The sequence below is a fragment of the Perca fluviatilis genome, chromosome 1, assembly GCF_010015445.1.
Source record: "Perca fluviatilis chromosome 1, GENO_Pfluv_1.0, whole genome shotgun sequence".
NCBI classification, from domain to species: domain Eukaryota; kingdom Metazoa; phylum Chordata; class Actinopteri; order Perciformes; family Percidae; genus Perca; species Perca fluviatilis.
This window is the reverse complement of record NC_053112.1, coordinates 40,785,759-40,804,980: the sequence shown is the minus strand read 5'-3', so window position 1 is coordinate 40,804,980 and position 19,222 is coordinate 40,785,759. Positions and strand designations below refer to the sequence as shown.

The 19,222-nt window shown below is 39.4% G+C and overlaps 1 protein-coding gene across 2 annotated transcripts in view; it reads right to left on the bottom strand.

The window, feature by feature from the left end:
* Positions 1 to 4,201: 4,201 nt before the first annotated feature.
* The window catches only part of dnah6 (dynein, axonemal, heavy chain 6), a 73,245-nt gene continuing 58,224 nt past the window's right edge, over positions 4,202 to 19,222 (bottom strand). For both annotated transcript variants that reach the window (XM_039803779.1, XM_039803787.1), the window contains 14 exons: positions 17,874 to 18,064; positions 17,532 to 17,692; positions 17,038 to 17,126; positions 13,728 to 13,874; positions 13,423 to 13,561; positions 10,569 to 10,688; positions 10,273 to 10,394; positions 9,860 to 9,989; positions 9,562 to 9,689; positions 9,069 to 9,254; positions 8,053 to 8,125; positions 7,681 to 7,832; positions 4,727 to 4,949; positions 4,202 to 4,466 (listed from right to left, as the gene is read on the bottom strand). In XM_039803779.1, the coding sequence (XP_039659713.1) occupies positions 4,363 to 4,466; positions 4,727 to 4,949; positions 7,681 to 7,832; positions 8,053 to 8,125; positions 9,069 to 9,254; positions 9,562 to 9,689; positions 9,860 to 9,989; positions 10,273 to 10,394; positions 10,569 to 10,688; positions 13,423 to 13,561; positions 13,728 to 13,874; positions 17,038 to 17,126; positions 17,532 to 17,692; positions 17,874 to 18,064 (1,965 nt within the window). In that variant the 3' untranslated portion in view covers positions 4,202 to 4,362. The remainder of the gene's footprint in view (positions 4,467 to 4,726; positions 4,950 to 7,680; positions 7,833 to 8,052; positions 8,126 to 9,068; positions 9,255 to 9,561; positions 9,690 to 9,859; positions 9,990 to 10,272; positions 10,395 to 10,568; positions 10,689 to 13,422; positions 13,562 to 13,727; positions 13,875 to 17,037; positions 17,127 to 17,531; positions 17,693 to 17,873; positions 18,065 to 19,222) is intronic.

The window sequence follows — 19,222 nt, the reverse complement described above, 5'->3', positions numbered from 1 at the left end:
CTAAATATTTACTGTACATTAGCCTGGCTGACACCAGACCCTTCTCAGTTGTAACTGAGAGTGGGTCTGGGGAAGGTTCATTCACAGCCCATTTCCAAAGGGGCGTCACTAACGGACGACGCTCAAATGCCTCTGTGCGCAACTGCATAGTCCGTCAACCAATCAGACCAGCGATCCGGTGACGTAGCAGCGACAGCGGCATCAACGGATTGCTGCGCTTCGGTGGCCGTCATGTTGAATGTAAACAAAAAGCTGCTTGCCGTCGCTGCGCTATAGTCATCGTGTAAAGCCCGCCTCAATGGTTGGGATTGGTGCCTCGATTTGGAAAAATTGGAAATGGGCTTGAATGGGCAGAACAAATCTCAAATTTGCCGGAAGTTTGTCGGGGTTTTCCCAGGCTATATTTACATTTCATATACACTAAACATACATACATTCAGGGGGGTTCCCTGTGTCTTGGGAACAGTATTTTTTAAATGGTATGTGTGTGTGTATGTTCCATCATTGATTTCCTTTTCAGGTGTTGATGCATGTAGCTAAATATAGTGGTATTACATTTTAAGAACAAGTTTTAGACTACTGCACAACGTTTTTAAGATTCTCTGCACCCATAGCTGATAGGTGAACATGAGCTCAGATGTGAAAATGTAAGAGTGAGTCCACAGCAGGGCTCAGAAAACTTCATTTCCCAGCAGGAACGGATGACTGAGATACTGTGAGCCAAGTCAGGAGGGATCCAATCTCCTAACGATATTAGTTAGGACGTTCATGCAGTTCACACACACAAACATAAACACACATGCACACCTAACAAATGCTGCTCAGCAGAGTGATGACATGTTCAAATTGTCAAATCTAATCTCAGGCTTCACTACACACAGCTGTTGGTGGCTGTAATTGTACCACACTGCATCACACACACACCCCTTCCATTTGTCAAGAGGCCAATCTGACAGAGACAGTGTCCCCACATTGCCCCCAGTCCCCACCCCTTCCCCCTGCAGACTGTCCCAGAGCTGCTCCGCTTTTTCTGGTCCTGAGGTGGAAGAGACCACATGAGTGGTAGGTGGGGGGAGTTATGCAATCCCGGTGAATATAGTTTGCTCTGTTTGTTGGCACTGTTGGTGCCAGGTCAGCTGGAATAGATCTCTGCAGACTTTGTGAAGTTAGTGTAATGTAAAGGCCACACACATGCCCCTTCTGTGAGATCTATATTGCTGTTTGCTTTGTAGAATACAAAGCAATACAATAATAATCCGACTTGTAAACGGAATGCATTTAACTCGGGTGTGATATCATTCCCAGCTTCGGCTTCCGAGGTAAATGGAATGCACTATTATACCTCTGCATGACTGAGGTGGAAGGCCTTTGCACGGTCACAGCCTCATTACTGTTCACTCTGAACTGTATATTGTAAGCTCAGTCTTATCATTTAGTTTCTTGTTCTGCACACAAAACAGGAATATGATTCTAAATCATTACATCTAAATAGAGCACCATGGAACCTAATTCTTCTGAAGTCAGAAACACTGGAATGTTTCGGAATATTACTATAAAATAATCCAGAAGCTGTTATTAAAAATGATTTAGGTTTATTCACTTTCTTGCCAAGACATAGATGAGAAGATTGATACCACTCTCTCAGACACAAGGGTGGTTTCGATATTCTCATTAGCCAAAAAGTCACTACTGTGGTAGTCTCACAGACCTCTCTCCACAGAACTTCTGTCATCCTCAGCATTGAATAACCTAAATGTCTGTTGTCATGATTACAAATCACTCCAGTGAGAGTACAAGGCCACTATTGATTAGTTACCAAATATTCATGTTAACAGCTGTCCTCATTTTCCTAGAGCTGTTTTCATCAACTGATGAAACTGAACAATCTATTTGCTTTACACATTTTTTTTTATCTCTTTGCCTCCTTTTCTTCCCCCAATTTTTTTAGACCCATCTGTTTCAAACATTAGCCATGTTCTCTTCCCTCTTGACTTAATCCATCGGGAAGTATTTGTGTGTGTGTTTGTGATGATAATACATTGTTAATCTGGTTTCAGAGTGACTGGGGCATACAATTTCATTTACTCCTCCAATCCTTCCCCTCCCTCTTCATCAAGACTCCTCATATAACAGCTAACAGTTATTCATAGTGCATAATCTTGATTGATAAAAGGATTGGACGAGGTCAGGAGAATGAAGGTTAAAAAAGGAGGTTAGGAGGTCAGTGAATGTTGCTTTGTTGATACAAAACCATACATGTGTAAAGTAATTTGTGCAGTCACTGTGTATGCACTAGTTAACTAAATTAAAACTGAAATGAATTAAACTGGATCATGCAGATTTGTTTTGTTTTAGTGCAGAAACTTTCAGGTGCAGCAAGTCAAATCTGTCAGTTTTCACTGTCTGTGATTAAATCTGTATGAAGGTGAGATAAATAAATGATAAAGGTTTCACCTTTGAGCGGACATGTCCTGACGTGTACTTAAAAGCCCCTGCAAAGCCCGACAACTCATCACCATTTACAGCTTTAGGGAAGCCTTTGCATAACCAGTAACACAATTGCCTCTTCTGCAAATTCCAATCCTGCTAAAAAACAGAGTAAGTTAGTCTAATAACCAAAGTGCACTGTGGGACAGTCAGTGAAGGACATAGAAACAGGTAGCATGAAAGTGAATGAGTGTAAATGGGAAATCAGGTAAAAGCTCAGAAAAAAAAGTTGGTCAAACAATACAAAACACTGTCATGACAAATTTTTTCCCCTTTCAGCTTCATGATGTATAAACTACATGTAACTATTTTAATCATATTAGAATTTTACATGATAATTGTTTACAATTGCTTTGGCTCAGTTTTTACAAGTTTCAGTTTACAAAACCCATAATGCAAAGAGCCAAATATCTTGCTAAGTTCTTACCAATAAACCCCAAAAGCTGGCCTTACATACAATGTGAATCAATGCAATGTGGTATTAAGCATTTCTTCTTATTTTACTTATGCCATTAATATTTATTATTACCTTGGTGCAGCATAATCCCTAATTACTTTCTCAGCACTGCGAAAGAAAAAAGGACTGGAAAAATGCAACAGTGCGAATTACAACAGTGCGAATTGTGGTTTACAGTAATGATGATTTCCAGTATCACAAGCGACTGAAATATCCATTACATTGGGTTGTCCTTCTACGTTGTGGTAAATACAGAACAGAAAAAGTCAAGTGATGCATTGAAGTACAATCACAATTCGACTTTTGCAAATTGATGATTTTCTGTGGTGTAAAGTCAGACTCTAGATTTCATTAAAATTTACAACAATGCATATTCAATTAATTAAATGGAGATTTTCAGATTACAATAAGACATTGAACTGCATGAATTTCAATAAAAACCTGGAAAAATTGGGGTGTTCTAAAACTTTTGACCAGTAGTGTATGTATATATATCATCTGTTTTGATGCCTTTAAAGCGGTCTTCCCCTCTACAGCATCATACGTTTATTTTTTTATGCTGCTCTTCCCCAGGTTGATGTTAAATAGAGTTTATATATGTCCATTCCTGCTTGGCGTTACCAGAGCAGTAAGGCGTGGAGGAGGAGGCAGTGTGGTGACACAGACGGAGATTGAGTGTGTTTGCACCCTGCCCCAGTACTGCAGTGGGTGTACTTAATGTGTTTGAAAAGCCATATTTTATGTGTTTGCACTGCATGCCCTAAGTGACACAAATAGGCTGCTGATGTGTGTGTGGGGGTTTTGGCGGAAACATTTCATCATTTGATGATCATCACTCCTACTGTCTCAAGTCATCCCTTTTAGCAATTCCCCTATTTTTTTTTTTTCTTTTCATGTTTGAGAACCATTAACATCTACGTGTCTGGCCACACATCTACGTTCATCCATCTACTCTATTCCGCTGTCCATCCCTCCATCTTTTTTGTCCCTGAGGCTAAATGTGTACTGTACATTTCAATAAGCACATTCATCCAATGACTTACCGCACACCGTGAATGGAGCTTTTCAGTATGGGAGTCTAGTATATGGTGCTTACAACAAATGTCTCATCTTCAAAGATCTGGCTGTACTGCACCGCTCTCATTAAGTCTCAGCAGCATAGGACTATGTTGCTGCATATAACTGATATTAATGTCTGCGGATACACATAAGTGTAGGAAAGAAGCATATAGATCAGTCAGGGCTAGCTTAGAATTGTTTATTACACTGCATGTGAAGGAAGTGCACTTTCAGCAGAAATCATGTCTGTTAAAATCTTTATAAATAATTCCACAAAAGCTTAAACGTAATTCAAAGTTGTGCATAGAGATGCATGTTTCCGTCACATTTTAAATTCCCTTTTCTCCTTGAATAAAAACTTAATCATCCAACTGGCACAGCAGAGCAGAGGCTTTTGATATCCAATAGTCGCTGGGTCGATTGGAGGGAATCATTACGGTCACAACAAAATTAGTAGAGTGACCTGGAGTGAGACAGAAATGAAAGGTGAGGGAAAACGTCAAATCAAATTAGCTATCCATTACATTGCCTAATGGTGAAAGAGATTGTTCTAGACACCAAAAACTCCCCCAAACAACTAGTAAGTAACTAAGAAGGTATATGTCCATGCTTAAGTGCCCTTGAGCAAAACAATGAACCCCTGCCTGCTCATTCAGTATCAAATGTGTCAGCTAAATGCATTAAAATGTAAAAATATAAATTGCAATCTAAAGCAGTAAGTACCTGTGGTGGACAGAGTCCCAGCTCTGGCTGAGGTCTTGTACAAAGGAGCATGGTAGAGGTCAGGCTCAGGCACGTAGTTCTGCTGTGGCTCAAAGTGCACCACCGGCAGCATGGCGTTCATCACTCGAGGTAATGCATCCTCAATCACCATGTTGTCATCGTCCCAGCGACTGGAATCCATGAACAAGCCGTGCACGAGCACACCATCCTTGGGCTCTGGTAACTGTTGCATCCACAAATGAGTTGGAGCAGTGGAGAGTGAAAAATACATATTCAGTTATCAATTCTCTCTTTATAATGCATTGCTGCCTCTTGTATTTTCACATTAAATGGAGGTGGTAATGGAGCATAGTAAGCTTTGACATTCAGTGTTGCTCTGACCATCACTTATCTCTTTAGAAGCTGGGTTACCAACACGAGCATAATGTTGTTTTTGCCTTTATACAGCAATTTATTAAGGATTTTTTATTATCCTTACAAAAACGTTTTACAGGAGCTTATGTGCTGGACTATTTCTTTGCTGGGTGCAGTGACCTCCTCGGGTCTCCCACAGCTATTAAATTAAGTCAAGGTTGGTTACAAAAAAATAAAAGACCTTTAATATATTTGGCAAGAAATTCAAAAGTACACCAACGTGTGTTGGCTTGAGCCTTCCTCAGATATCCTGAGGTGCCTGGATAGTTTTTTTTCCATAACTTTCTCTTCCCTGTGAACTCACTGGTGATCAAAAGTATACCCTGACACTTTTTCCGTTCATTATTGTGACGTGTCTCAAATGAAGGTTGAGACACGGTCCCTGATCCCACGGGGGCTATGGAGTATGACAAATGCGCGATGTAACAGGAGCTGTGATGTTGGAGAGTTACAGCAGACAGTGCTAAAAATACAGGGATGGTGTCTGATCAGGTGCTCTTTGGGTGCGCAGAAGAGAACTTTTGGGGTATGCTGGAATGGATGGCAGCTGATATACATATATTTATTTTTCGTATAAAATATATTCAGACCCAAGGACTGCGGACACTTCAGTGAAACAAATCTATCACCCCGATGTTCTATGATCGTGTGCCAGCTCCTGAGCCTTTCGGCAAGTGTAGTGTATGCATGTGTTGTTCCCCAATGATATGAGGCGTCATAATACTGTGACTTCTAGTCTAGTTTAGCCTCCTTGGGGTCTCTGCTGGTTGATGACAAAAAAACTCCAGTAAGTCAGTGCTCCTTGCCAAAAGATAGTATGGCAGATAACCTGTAAAACCATGTGTTAGGTTTTTGTAAGGATAATTAAACAAATCTCAATTCAAGCTGAGAACAAATCTGAAGACTACTTTAAATCTACAAAAAAACTGTAATGACTGACTTGACTTACTGAAAAACATACTGAATCACTGGGTAAAGACAGTAGATAACAGACTTATTGGCAGATACTGCTCTGGGACTAGACAAAACCTTTGTGGACAACCATCAGTGAAATACAGTATTTGCAATGTTAAGTTAGCTGTGCTTCGTGCAGAAAAAGCAAAGAAGCTCAGGGAGGAAAACAACAAATATGGGTGAGTATGTTGATGGAGACATGAACAACAGAAATTGTAAATTCTGCTAAAAGAATTTGAGGGGAGTGAACTTAAGGAAATGTGCAAACTTTAGCTGAGCCATGTGTCTGCAGTGAAACCTCAAGCAAATAATACTTAGTATTGCCAGAAGAAACTCTTTTTTGTTGTTGTTTGAGGGGGTGTGGGGGGGGGGGGACATTTAGAGGTGGTGGCTGAGTGGTTAAGGTGATTGACAGCTGATCCATTGTGCTTTGCACGTATTGGTTCGAATCCAATCATCATTAATTCAGTTATTCTGCTACAGTTGCATGTTAACAATATAAATGGCTGTATTCAAATCACTCTCTTTGCAACATTGCTATCAGTTTCTCCCAGAGAAAATGCTCATGTCATCATTATTTTATGGGTGGTGATGGCGCAGTGGATATCACACATGCCTTTGGTGTGGGAGACCTGGGTTCAATGTGTCCCTGAGCAAGACACTTAACCCCTAGTTGCTCCAGAGGCGTGTTACCGCTGACATATATAGCAATTGTAAGTCGCTTTGGATAAAAGCGTCAGCTAAATGACATGTAATGTAATTTAATGCTATAGACAGCCGCCACTTAAAGTGTAACTCTCGCCAAAATGCAACCTAGGGTCTTTTTGTGAATGTACCTGAGTCAAACATTCGTTTAAAAGCATATTTAGGACGGAAGAGCCACTTTTAAGATTTACCGTATTCTCGTTTTTCGGTCAAATAGCCTTTTGAATGGGAATCAAAATAGCTATTTTTAAAACACTAAGAAGGCTTGACACAACATGAAACTTTGCTCGAAGTATCACTAGGGGCTCTACACCTTAACTACACCGGTGCACAAGGGATATACTAAATCTGTGGCTACTTGTTTTGATATCGACTAGTTTTGACTGCCGAGGTGGTAGCGGCTGGAAACAACAAGAGCTATGGTTTTAGTAAACTCTGTGTACACAAACAATGTTGTCAATGCTTTCGTTAAGGTGTAGAGCCCCTGGTGATACTTCAAGCAAAGTTTCATGTTGTGTCGAGCCTTCTTAGTGTTTTAAAAATAACTATTTTGAGGCTAGCATAAAAGTGCCCCTACCACTCCCATTCAAAAGGCCATTTGACCGAAAAACGAGAATACGGTAAATCTTAAAAGTGGCGCTTCCATCCTAAATATGCTTTTAAACGAATGTTTGACTCGGGTACATTCACAAAAAGACCCTAGGTTGCATTTTGGCGAGAGTTATGCTTTAAAGTAATGAGAGGAAATGAGGCGAGAGCAACATGGGCAATGGCAAGCAACAAGTGTTTGAAATATGGAGAGAAGGACAACTGGAACCTAACGGATTTATCAGAATCCTTAAACATCACTTATCAACAACAACCCCCCTCCTTTCACGTACATCATCATCCATGTCCAGTTTAGTGTTGTTAGGGAGACTGAGTAGAGCCTTACAGACTGCTACCTGGTCTCTGTACAACGGCACCATGTTGAAGCGGAAGTTGAGCTCATCAATGGGCAAATTGTAGTGCCTGGCATGATTCTGAAGCACTCCTACAGGCCAGCAGACAGAGGAAAACATGAAAGATACATTTCATCATGTTCTTTTTGCAAGATCTAACGCATGAAAATAGTGCAGTTAAAAGCTAATCACATTATTATGTAAAATTAAAAGAATAGTTGGAGTAAGAGATATTCCAGTAGCTTTGCAATTTCCCTTACTACTATGGTTCAATGAACACATTGAGTATATGTTGTTGCTGCAGTGTTTTACCAGTAAGAAAGCCTTGAGGGAAGAAGAATCCTGAGATCCAGAAAGATTTGGGCGGACCACGTGTGATCCAAGCCTAGCAAGACGGAGAGAGAAAGGGACAAAATGTAATTAGAATTTGTGCATCTATAAATAACTTTTTAATGTGTTGTGTTCAATGTTTAACAATCCATGGTGCATTACAGGCATCCTGTTACTTATGGGGTCTGGGAGTGACTCAACTTGGACTGGCACTGAGGTGGTTTCTCTCTTTTGAGGTAGTAAACATTTGCACTCTGACTCAGTGGCTACCCAACACATAATAAACTAATGCAACTCGGCCCCCTTTGTCCTCTTTGTGTGTGTGTGTGCGTGTGTGTATGAGAAAGTGAATTTTTAGTGAATGTGCAACACTCATGTTCAGACCAGTCTCATGGAAGAACAGCTCAAGCTGTGAACCAGGAGATGAACCAAATGCTAAAAGAGGGTGTACAGAGAGAGAGAGAGAGAGAGAGAGAGAGAGAGAGAGAGAGATAGTCTGTGCCTTAGGGAAGAACGCAACATGTTATTAGTGTTTTCAACTTGATGAGAGCACTTCCATTTGTTTCTCAGGTCCATGCCTACCAAATTATTTCCTGTTACAGTGCTTCAGAACTCTGTCAAGGTACACACACACACACACACACACACACACACACACACACACACACACACACACACACACACACACACACACACACACACACACACACACACACACACACACACACACACACACACACACACACCTTCATGAGATTTGAGTCGTGTCAGTGTGTGCGAGTCAGTGATCCAGAGACTTGAGGCAGAAGAAGGAAGTGAGTCCTATTATCATATTTTCACTAATCTCTGATTAATTTACTACTACTAAATTTTAAAGTTAACTTTATTAAGACAAAATATTTTAAACAAAATACAAATACAACTCAACGTAAGCAAGTGCATAAGATGCCAATATGTGTGTTTGTGTGTCAGTATTTGTTTCCCTTTTTCTTCCAAACCTGGATAAAGGAGGTCCTGAGGGAAAGGTCTCTGACCCAGGAGGCCAGGGGTTTGAGAGAAGGGTAGGCAGAGTTTGCCCAGTGGGTGGGAACCTGGTTGTTCATGAAGCTTGTGTATATGCAGTCCATTTCTTCTGACATCACCACCAGACCTGCTATTGCCTTCTGCAGAGTGACAAGAGACGTCTGGGAAGCACAGAAAAATCATACATCAAATGAGGCAGTTAAAAGGAAAATGAAAATCTCTCAAAAGTTGTTTATTTTTTATATATCTAATATGTTTTAATAAATGCTCATTCAACATAACTCATCACCTTTTTCAATCAATTAACCAATCAATGCACCAATCAATCAATTGTTTTTCTCTATTATCTTTCCTATTCTATTATCACATGAAATGTTATCCCATCAAAGATGTCCAAGTATAACTTCTTAAGCGGTGTTTGCTAATATCAATATCGACAGGAAATACAACTTTAGCTATGCGTGTCACCCTTAGCACTCTCAGCAGGTTGTTAAATCGGTCTGTCTCTTGGCCCAACACGGTTGTTAGGGAGTTAAAGCGTCCGTTTTTGTCTTGGACAAACAGAGATTCCACCGCTTCATCCATGTCCAGACGCTCTACACAAGCAGGTAGACAAGCAGGGAGACAAACCAATAACACAGACACAAATACAGGTAGACATACAAGATGGAAATGGAAATCACTGAGTTAGTTTATGATACACATTCTCAGTAATGACACAAATACATATAGGTAATTGCATGTGTATCTGTGTGTGTGTGTGTACCAGGTAGCTTGGCTAAAATGGATTCAGCGAGCTCACAGACTATTTCATCGTTACTTTTAGCTCCCTGACAGGCTGATGAGCGAGGGTTTACATCCAGTATGGTGCTGATTAGAGTCATGGTTTCTTGGCGCTGTGGAGGCAAACACACACACACACACACACACACACAGTCCTGGTTTATTGATATTTCGCAGTTGCACTCTCACACTGCTTTTTTAACTGGCATTAAACTGTATGAGGAGCTACATCATCAGCTCATAGTTCTCATAATGAATTTAGTTAAAACGTGCTATTAAACACTTTACCCTTCTACAAAACAAACAACATGAAAACAAATAATAAGTCAAATCGTTTACATCTGCTCATATGAGAAAGATGATCTGTATTTTCTGTAAAATACTATTGTTCCTCACCTGGAAGGCCAGGTTGGCATTCTCATGCATGCCAAAGACCTCGGGATCGTCTATAATTGGAAGGCTCTCAATATATTTCTTATATTGCTCTAGTTCATCTGCCTCTGGGGCATAGTAGATGCCTTAAAACACACAAGTGAGAAAAGCATGAAACCACAGAAAATATACAGCATATGAGCATGAACGGAGACAAATAGACTTTTGCAAAAACACATACTTAAATTTCATCATATTGTAAATTGTTCCTGTGATGATCCCTGTATATATACAAATAGAGAGAAGAGAATTTGAGATACCCGAGGAGGAGAAGGTGTAGGCAGGCTCCAGGGTTTTAGGTGAGAAAAAACCTTTGAGGACTGTCCTGAGGCAGCGTTGGTCCCAGGCATCCGTCACTCTGCCTCCATATGTGATCTCACCTAGGGAGACACACACAAAGACCAAGGATCAATATAATAAGACATAAAGACTTTGTAATAAGTGTAAAAACCAAGAGGGCACCCTCACACACCAATTTTGGACATGCCCTAACCTCCACTCATTCTGGTCTTCTGTATTTGATTTCTACTCAAAAGCCTTCAACAAGCAGTGGATACCCAACCTCCTTGTGGCCATTCTGGGGTCTACAAATGACATTGCTTTGAACTCTGGCAGGGACAAATGGCCAGTATGTCTGGGTACGGTACTGGCTAAAAAACTTATATTGCGATTTTGGAAGTCAGATGCTGCCCCTTCATTTGAGATGTGGTTGAGAGAGCTGGGTGAAGTCCTCCACTTAGAGAGGATCAGATTTATGATTGCAGGGAGGGAGAATGCGTTTGATAGGGCATGGGGACCGGTCTTGGAACACTTAAGGGGTCTGAGGGAGAAAACGGAGTGATGAGGGGTCACTTATATTGATAATGCAGCATTAGCGGTTTCAAAGGGAATTTGACTACTGGTTTTACTTTTTGGTCTCTTAGTCTTGATATTTACTAAGATGCCTCATCATTATTGTATTCAGAATCCGCCAAATAATTACAATTGTAAGTTCTTGGTTGCTGCTTATTGTTATTGATGTTATTTTGTACGAATAAGAAAATGTAAAAAAAATGTTGCTTGTATGAACAAATGCAGTCTGATCCCAATGTTGATCTGCAATAAACATACTTTCAAAAAAATAAATAAAAAATAAGACATAAAGACTACATACTGTATGTAGCTACATCATACAGTCTGTGTGCTATAAACAGACACCTTACTGTGTCACACGTGTGTAGGAAAGAGAATGGGGGAGAGAACTACAGATACTTTACAGAGACTTAGATTGACTTTTCAGCACATAAAGGCTAGTAGGAAAAGATAAACAAGAGGGAAGGGATAGGGAAGAGACAGCCATAGCTTGAGGGTAAATATTGCCTAATCAAAAGTAAGATGGAATTTAAATTATATTCAACACTAACAAATTCAACATTTAAAATCCATTCTTTCTGTTACCACACTGTTACAGTATGTAAGACAATTAGGAAGGGAGTGAACAATCAGACAAATCTCTGCTGAAGCCTTTAGTAAGCTGCAGGCATGGTACAACTGTGACTTATTTTTGCAGAAGAAGAGAGAAACTTCAAAAGAGGAAAGGCAATATCATGCTTGGTTTGAGTCCAAATTTGTTTCCTCAAAGAGTGTGTAGCTCTGTGGCTCACAAGGACTGTTAGAATTAAGGGTTAAACTAATAACACAACAATGAGAGACATCAATTTGATGCCGGTGTGGTGGTGCGCTCCACTGAGACTGAACGCAGCACATAATAATTTGAAGGTGTAATTGAAAACCAGGTAAGGGAAATAAATTAATTTTAGAGATATGATAATTATTGTTAATGAAAGGAATCACTCCCTCTTCTTTATAATAACTTTGTTATGGAAGTCCAGGACAGACAATATTAGATCAACATAATTAAATTAAAATTTCATTTGTGTCCATTTGTGAGACAATAAAACAACTACATGAAAAAAATTGAAAATGTATTATCAAACAAAATTAAAATAGAAAAAATTAAAACTACTCTGACAAAAAAGTTTAAACTATAAAGCCTGCTACAATTAGAGCTGTAACAATTCCAAATTTTGATGTACAATTACTTCAAGAAAGTCTCAGAAATAATTGCGATTAACAGTATAATAATAATAATAATAATAATAATAATAATAATAATAATAATAATAATAATAATAATAATAATAATAATGTTTTTTTCAGTCAAATTAAATCCAATTTATTTATTTATTACTTTTTTTTAAACAAATTAAAGTTTTGATATGGTTATAACAAAACTGTTAAAAATGCAAGACTGTGATGTGACACAATTTAAATCATGAAATGAACTCAGTTGCCAGTTTTGTGGGTACACTTAGCTCAAATAATGCAGTCTAATACAACAGCCCTGCATTATATTCCTTCATGAATATTTTAAGATTTAGTTTTGTTAAAATTGTTTTAGAGAGGTGTTGATTAAACTTTTAGGTCAATTTGGAGGATATATTTTTTTGAGCTGTTGAATTGTATTGTGTTATATGTGTGTACTTCATAGCCATAACATTTGGATTTCTTTATCTGCTGTGTTTGACAGAAAAATAACTTTGTTGTGCAAGGGAACATTTGTTCTTTTCATTTCGTGCTATTGCAACCACATTTGGCGGACGTGGAGATATTATGTCTGAGTGGCCATGGCAAATTTGGTGCTATTTGGCTAATAGGTGGTGCTAGCCATTATTTCACTATAAAGGAAGGAATATCTGTCCGTCTATCTGTTTATGTATGGATGTTTGTCCTTCACATATTTCAAGAAACGTTCATCTAATTGACTTCCCACTTGGCAGGTGGATTGCTGTGGACCCTAGGGAGTTCAGTGTCAAGTGTGAAGTCGATCAGATGAGTGGTTCTCATAGCTGGGCCCGTTCGGAACAGGCAAAGCAATCTGCCTGTTTACGAAGGGGCACATGCTCAAAATGGGGACTGCACTAGTAAATAGAAAATGTGATTGGAGCATAAAAGAAATCGACCACACAAACAAAACCCCAAATACATCAACTTGTGCTGTATGTACGTCTTTACAAATTTAGATAGACCTGCATGCAAATACAAACACATATCCCTGTGTGTAGACTTCCCTACCAGTGATGTAGATGAGAGCATCCCAAGGGATGGTGCCCTCTCTGCAGTAGAGATTGAGGTTGAGCAGAGCACACTCCCTGTCACTGTCGTTAAACTCATAGCGGATGTTCCAGCCCAGAGGACCAAATTTCTTCCGCTCCTAAGACACGTGCAAAACCAGACATAAATAAGAAGATGCGTAGAAGGACAGGCACATACCTAAGCAAACACATACAGTACAACAGCATGCAAAAGAGTAAATCATGTACAGGCACACAATGCAGTAAGGGTCAAGTATGTGTGAGGTGTGTGAGAACGTATGTAACCTGGATGATTGCATGGAAAAAGCACATTCCAAAGACGATCTTCCTCCACTCACGTCCCAGAATGTGGTCTTCAAAGAAATTGCTGGAGATCTCGGTGAAGGCCCGTCGTATGTTGGCTCGCAAGCCTTTAGGAGGCTCATTAGTCACCTGGCAACAAAAACACAGAAGCACAAAGGGCTCAACGACTGCTATAAAGAGTTCTTCTCAGACTGCCAAACATTCTGGGGCCATGCTGGGGTCAACCTAATTTCCCTGGTTGTGCAGGCAGTTAGTAAGCCCAGTTATGACACCTGTAGCTATCATGCAGTACTCCCTCACGGAAAGTTGTGTATAAATCCCACTTATCAGATCTCTTTTGTTGCTAACCCAGAAAGCTGGATTGAATGGACATGTATTATATTCACGCAGCTCATTAATCAGAGGACAGTTAACATTTCAAAACAGTTCACGAATATTTAATTCAAAATATCAAAGGTTACAGACAATGTATACTGTGAAGTGATCTAAAAAGTGTGTTGCTAATTATTGAGAGTATCTAAAAATGTGTTAAAGGTGCCCTGCCACACGTATTTTATACTTTGTGTTAATGTCTGAAGTTCTTAAAACGAAAATAATATAATGTCCGCAACAGGTAGGGCATAATGTCAGCGCCCTCAGATATATAGGGGTGGAGCGAGTCAACAAACCTCCTAGAGGGGGAGACCAGGACAAAAGGCTCCTCCAACGGGAAACCTTTTGGATTCATTATCTAAACACAATGTCTCCTCATGGCCTTAATGAAGAATTTGATATAAAACCATTCTTATAAAAAATGTTGTAAGATATTGTTTGTTTCTTAATGAAGAATTTGATACAAAACTATTTCTAAAAATGTTGTTAGATATTGTTTGTTTCTTATATAAAACATTGTAAGATATTGTCTGCTTGTGAAAGTACTAATGCAGTAGATTTTGTGAGTGTGTGGGGTGGTGTTCATTGATTTCTTAACTGTTTGTGGTAACTTTGTATGGAATTGTTTTCCTCTTGAATGTTTATCTCTATATATTATATTTTTTTCTTTTTCCCATTTTTTTCTTTTTCTTTTTCCCTTTTTCTCTAGTTTTGTGCATGGTAATATCATGTGTCTCTTTGGATATATTGTATTTTAAAAAGTAACCCCCCCCCTCTCTTTTGGGATGTATATGGTGAAAAAGTCCATGAAAATGTCATGGGTGGGGCCTTTTTGGGTAGCTCACACCTAATCAGGCTAATTGAAGCCAGATGGTGTGTCAGCTGAATGTGAGCCCTACATATATCCCTTCATCAAATGTGTTCACCATTTGCCTGAAGAAGACCCAGCGCGTGGAAACGTTGCATTTTATATTATTATATGGGAGTTTAAAGCAGTGGTGCGGACATTATATTATTTTCGTTTTAAGTATTTTCATTTGTCCTGCACCTGCCAGAAGGTGGGATGTGCACACAGTTACTTTTATAAATAATGTCTGAAGTTCTACCATGGACTCAAATGCCTTGGTTACCTTGTTTCAAGCCATTCTAGCGTGGTATAGAAAGCCTACAGGAAGACTCAGCTCGATTTCTGCCAGTTCTCATTAATATTCAACAACCTAAGCTGTTTGAATCTGATTGGCTAACAGCCTGGCCGTCAGAATCCTTTACCCAGCCCAACTAGGCGAGCGAATGAATAGTAATGAGCTCAGGCAATATGATGTCAGACTGACCAGCTTTTGTAATTGGCCTGATTTCTCTGCTTATTTCTTTTCAGTGGCTAGAGCTGACAAAAGGAGGTAGCCGTTCATTTTCACATTCACAACATAACACAAACACATATGGACCTAACATATTTAAAAAAATGCAAGTAAAAACATTTAAAAAATGCAAGTAAAAACGGTTTTGTATGGCAGGGCACCTTTAAATAAGCGCTCATAATTTCACAGCAGCATCCATGAAAAGGAAAAGCAATCATGGATTATTGTTCCAAATGTTTGTGTGTGTGTGTGTTTGGTCGTGTGTGTGTGTGTGTGTGTGTGTGTGTGTGAAAATATATCATACACTGATGTTTTCCCTCCCCTAAAATAAGAAAGATTAAGCAGCAATATGACAGCAACTGATGACAGCAGGTGTCACATCTAAAACCAGCTATACCAGATAGTCAAGTGATGGCCATGAAGACACTTTTGTTATAATATATATATGTTGGACAATATAAGGTCTAAAAATGGTCTTTATGCTTTGATTTATCCTGTAAATCTCTCCCCCAGATGACTGAAATCGTCCACCATCATCTAAGCTAATGTTTCCAGTGGACAGAGAGTATAGATCTTGAGTTACTGGAATGCTGCCGAATTGCTGTACTTACATTAGAATATTCTTGCATATGAAGAAATACAAAGTTTAAAGCACTGTGTCAAACAGACCTTTCACAAATGTTTTTCCAATTTAGAGGCTGACAGCAGCAGCAGCAGTAACTTTTTGCACGTTTGTAGATCGATCCAGTGACTTAGGGGCCCTCTCAACTACTACTAACTTATCACAGAACTAAGTGCTGGTGTTGCCACTAAAATGACTTGGACCAAAAACTTAGCAGTATTAAAATAAGGACTGCTTGAATATGCACCTGATTATTCTTGTTTGTTGCTATTATTTAAAGTTGTTGTGATACTGTGGCTTGACCCAGATGATGTACAGTATAAACGGATCCCAAATTTCAACTTCCTGATTTATGCTGAAATCCACTATTAACAATTTATGTGAGCTCATAGACTTTTGAGCAGCTTCACCGTTGTTTATGTGACAGCTGAAAAAGTAAATTATGAGAAGAGTGTCTAACCAATGAATTTATGGATCCGTGAATGGATCACATTTTGGGTGCAATTAAATTGCAATTAATGCAATTAAAAAACCCTTTCCTTTTGGGCTGATTTTACTACTACTGATGTTGTGACAATTCCTTTTAAGGTGATGGCATCGGTTCTGCCTTTTGTTCAACAAATTACAAAGCATGCAAGACGTCACGTAACTTTCTATTAAAAGGAATGCAAATCAAATCCATTTAGCCTTTTACTTACATCCCGTATCCCAGCAGACACAACTACATTGCCATTATGTAATGCTTAAGAATTAAACCTTCAGAAAACCCTTCAAAACCTTAAACATTTTATTAAAATGAATTATTAATAGTCTTTTGTACAGATGCAATATCAACTGTGATTTCCCAAATAAGTCGTAAACATTAAACTCATATACAAATCAACGAATATTTGCTTTCACAGCATGGGTGTTAATTGTGAGTGTGAGGGTGTATGTTTACCTTGACAGAGTTCTGAAGCACTGTAACAGGAAATACTTTGGTAGGCATGGAACTGAGAAACAAACGGAAGTTCTCGTCGATTGATGTTTCTGCACAGGAACAGAAGGGAACATTATTCACAGCCATTAACAAAAGAAAAAACATTTTAATCAATGTGGCTCTGACTACACAGAAAAAAAATGTTTACTGATGCTGTGAAAAACCAAGGAAACAACCACAAAAACAGCAGTCATTTAGTCATTTGTGTCCCTGGAAGCTCTGTTATGTTGTGTGCACATTACAGTGCGTATTCTGTATTCACTTGGCATTTTTCTTCCAAGTTGCAGTGAGCTGGTTTCTCAGCCACCATGCATTAGACAAGAGCAACAGTCTGAAATGTAATCATGAATGAGACGGTAGCCACATCTTTAATAGGTGTCAGGATGCTCTACCCTTCTGTGATCATGTGTATAGTTACATGGAAGTGTTTCGATGTTGTTTTAATGTGGTAATACCAGGATCAGTGAAGGTCTTGATGAGCTCCTCCATGGCTAACATCCAGGAGACAGCCAGATGACAGTTCTGCAGAAAGACCCATTTGCCACTCTTCAGTGCTGCACGGATCATCTTCTCTGCTATCGGCCCCTGGCCTTGACCCAATGAGATGGACTCAACTCTGACAGACAGAGAAAGTTGGAAATACCCCTGTGACTATATGTCAACACCTATATTCACTGATCATCACAGCAAACTCCTCTTCTCTCTCCCAATCAAGGTTGATGTCTGTTGCCCTTTATATTTTCATCTCTATTCTGTGGTAACACCCCAACCTTATATCATCTGTCTTTGTCTTTTACCTGTCAAGACAACCTCTCTCTTTTGCGAAGCGCTGGAAGGCCCCCATGGGGTCGGATCCTGTGCTGAGAATGAAGACCAGTGGTGTGGAAGGGGACATATCATTGTAGAGGTTTGCCAGGTCTACTGGAGGGTTCTCCACAAACTGCTTCCCTAGGCTGACAATCACAAACTCTGTCGCTGCAAACACCACCTGGACAAGAGGGAGAGGAAATAAATCAGAAAAACAAGACAAAGAGGACAAGTAGTTAAAGGTCCAATATGTAATATTTGTACTGTAATAAATCCAAAAATGACACCAATGCCTCATCAGATATTAAGGAAACATGTTAAACTGAAATACTATCTTTTCTGACAACAATGCTAATTTCAGTATTTTTTCTTTTTGAAATTTACATTCCGTGACAGAATTTATGTTTATGTTTTGATCTGTGTGTTGTTATCAACGGCCCAGTTTGACAGACAGGCCGGGTTGCCAGATATACCTGTAAAAACGTAAACCCAGCGCGCTACAGCTGTAACGTTAGTACAGCCATGAAAGCAGCAAACAAACAAACAGGATCAATGGAGATAGATTCTACCCGACCTAAAAAAAGAAAACAGCATGTTTCTAACAGTGCGTGACCAGAGACATAACAACCCCCGGTAAATAATGGAGATGTATTTGAAAGATGGAGACAGCTTAGAGCGGCCAAAAAGGACGCAGAGTTGGCTTTTTTCTTCTTGAACCGTGTCGTCCAAGGTACTTATCCCCCCCGGATTTGTATCCCCGCGAGCGCCGCAGTGCGGGCGCGAGCTTCGGTCCCCTACAGGTTGTCTAGTACAGCTGCAGCTAAACGTTACGTAGTGGAAGACTGACAGGGCTTTCCAAAGTAACAAGGGTCTTGTTTATCTACCTAAATACGTGTATTTGTCTGTTACAACTAAACGTTACATAGTGGAAGACTCAACAGGGTTTCCATAGTAACAAGGGTCTCATTTATCTACATAAATAGGTGTATTTGTCTGTTACATTAAGGCGCGACATGTGAATTGTTTAAGGCCGTTTATTGTTGTGATTATTCGACAGTGTTTTCAAAGTTCCATATTGACATGCTCCGTAGCTATGCCTAGTATCTACGTTAGTCATGTAGGTTAGTGAACAATATCTTTTCCTCGTCTTTGCTAACCCGTCCCTCCCTGCCCTCTAACGTGATTTCTGTTTTAATTTAATTTAGTTTAATATGGCTGTTCAATTAAACGCTTTGTTCACCTGTCTGCCATATAAATTACATAGGGGATACACAAAATATCAGGCCGTTTTTCACCTGATATAATGTGTATCCCTCTCTCTAACAAGCAAAGGGTCTTT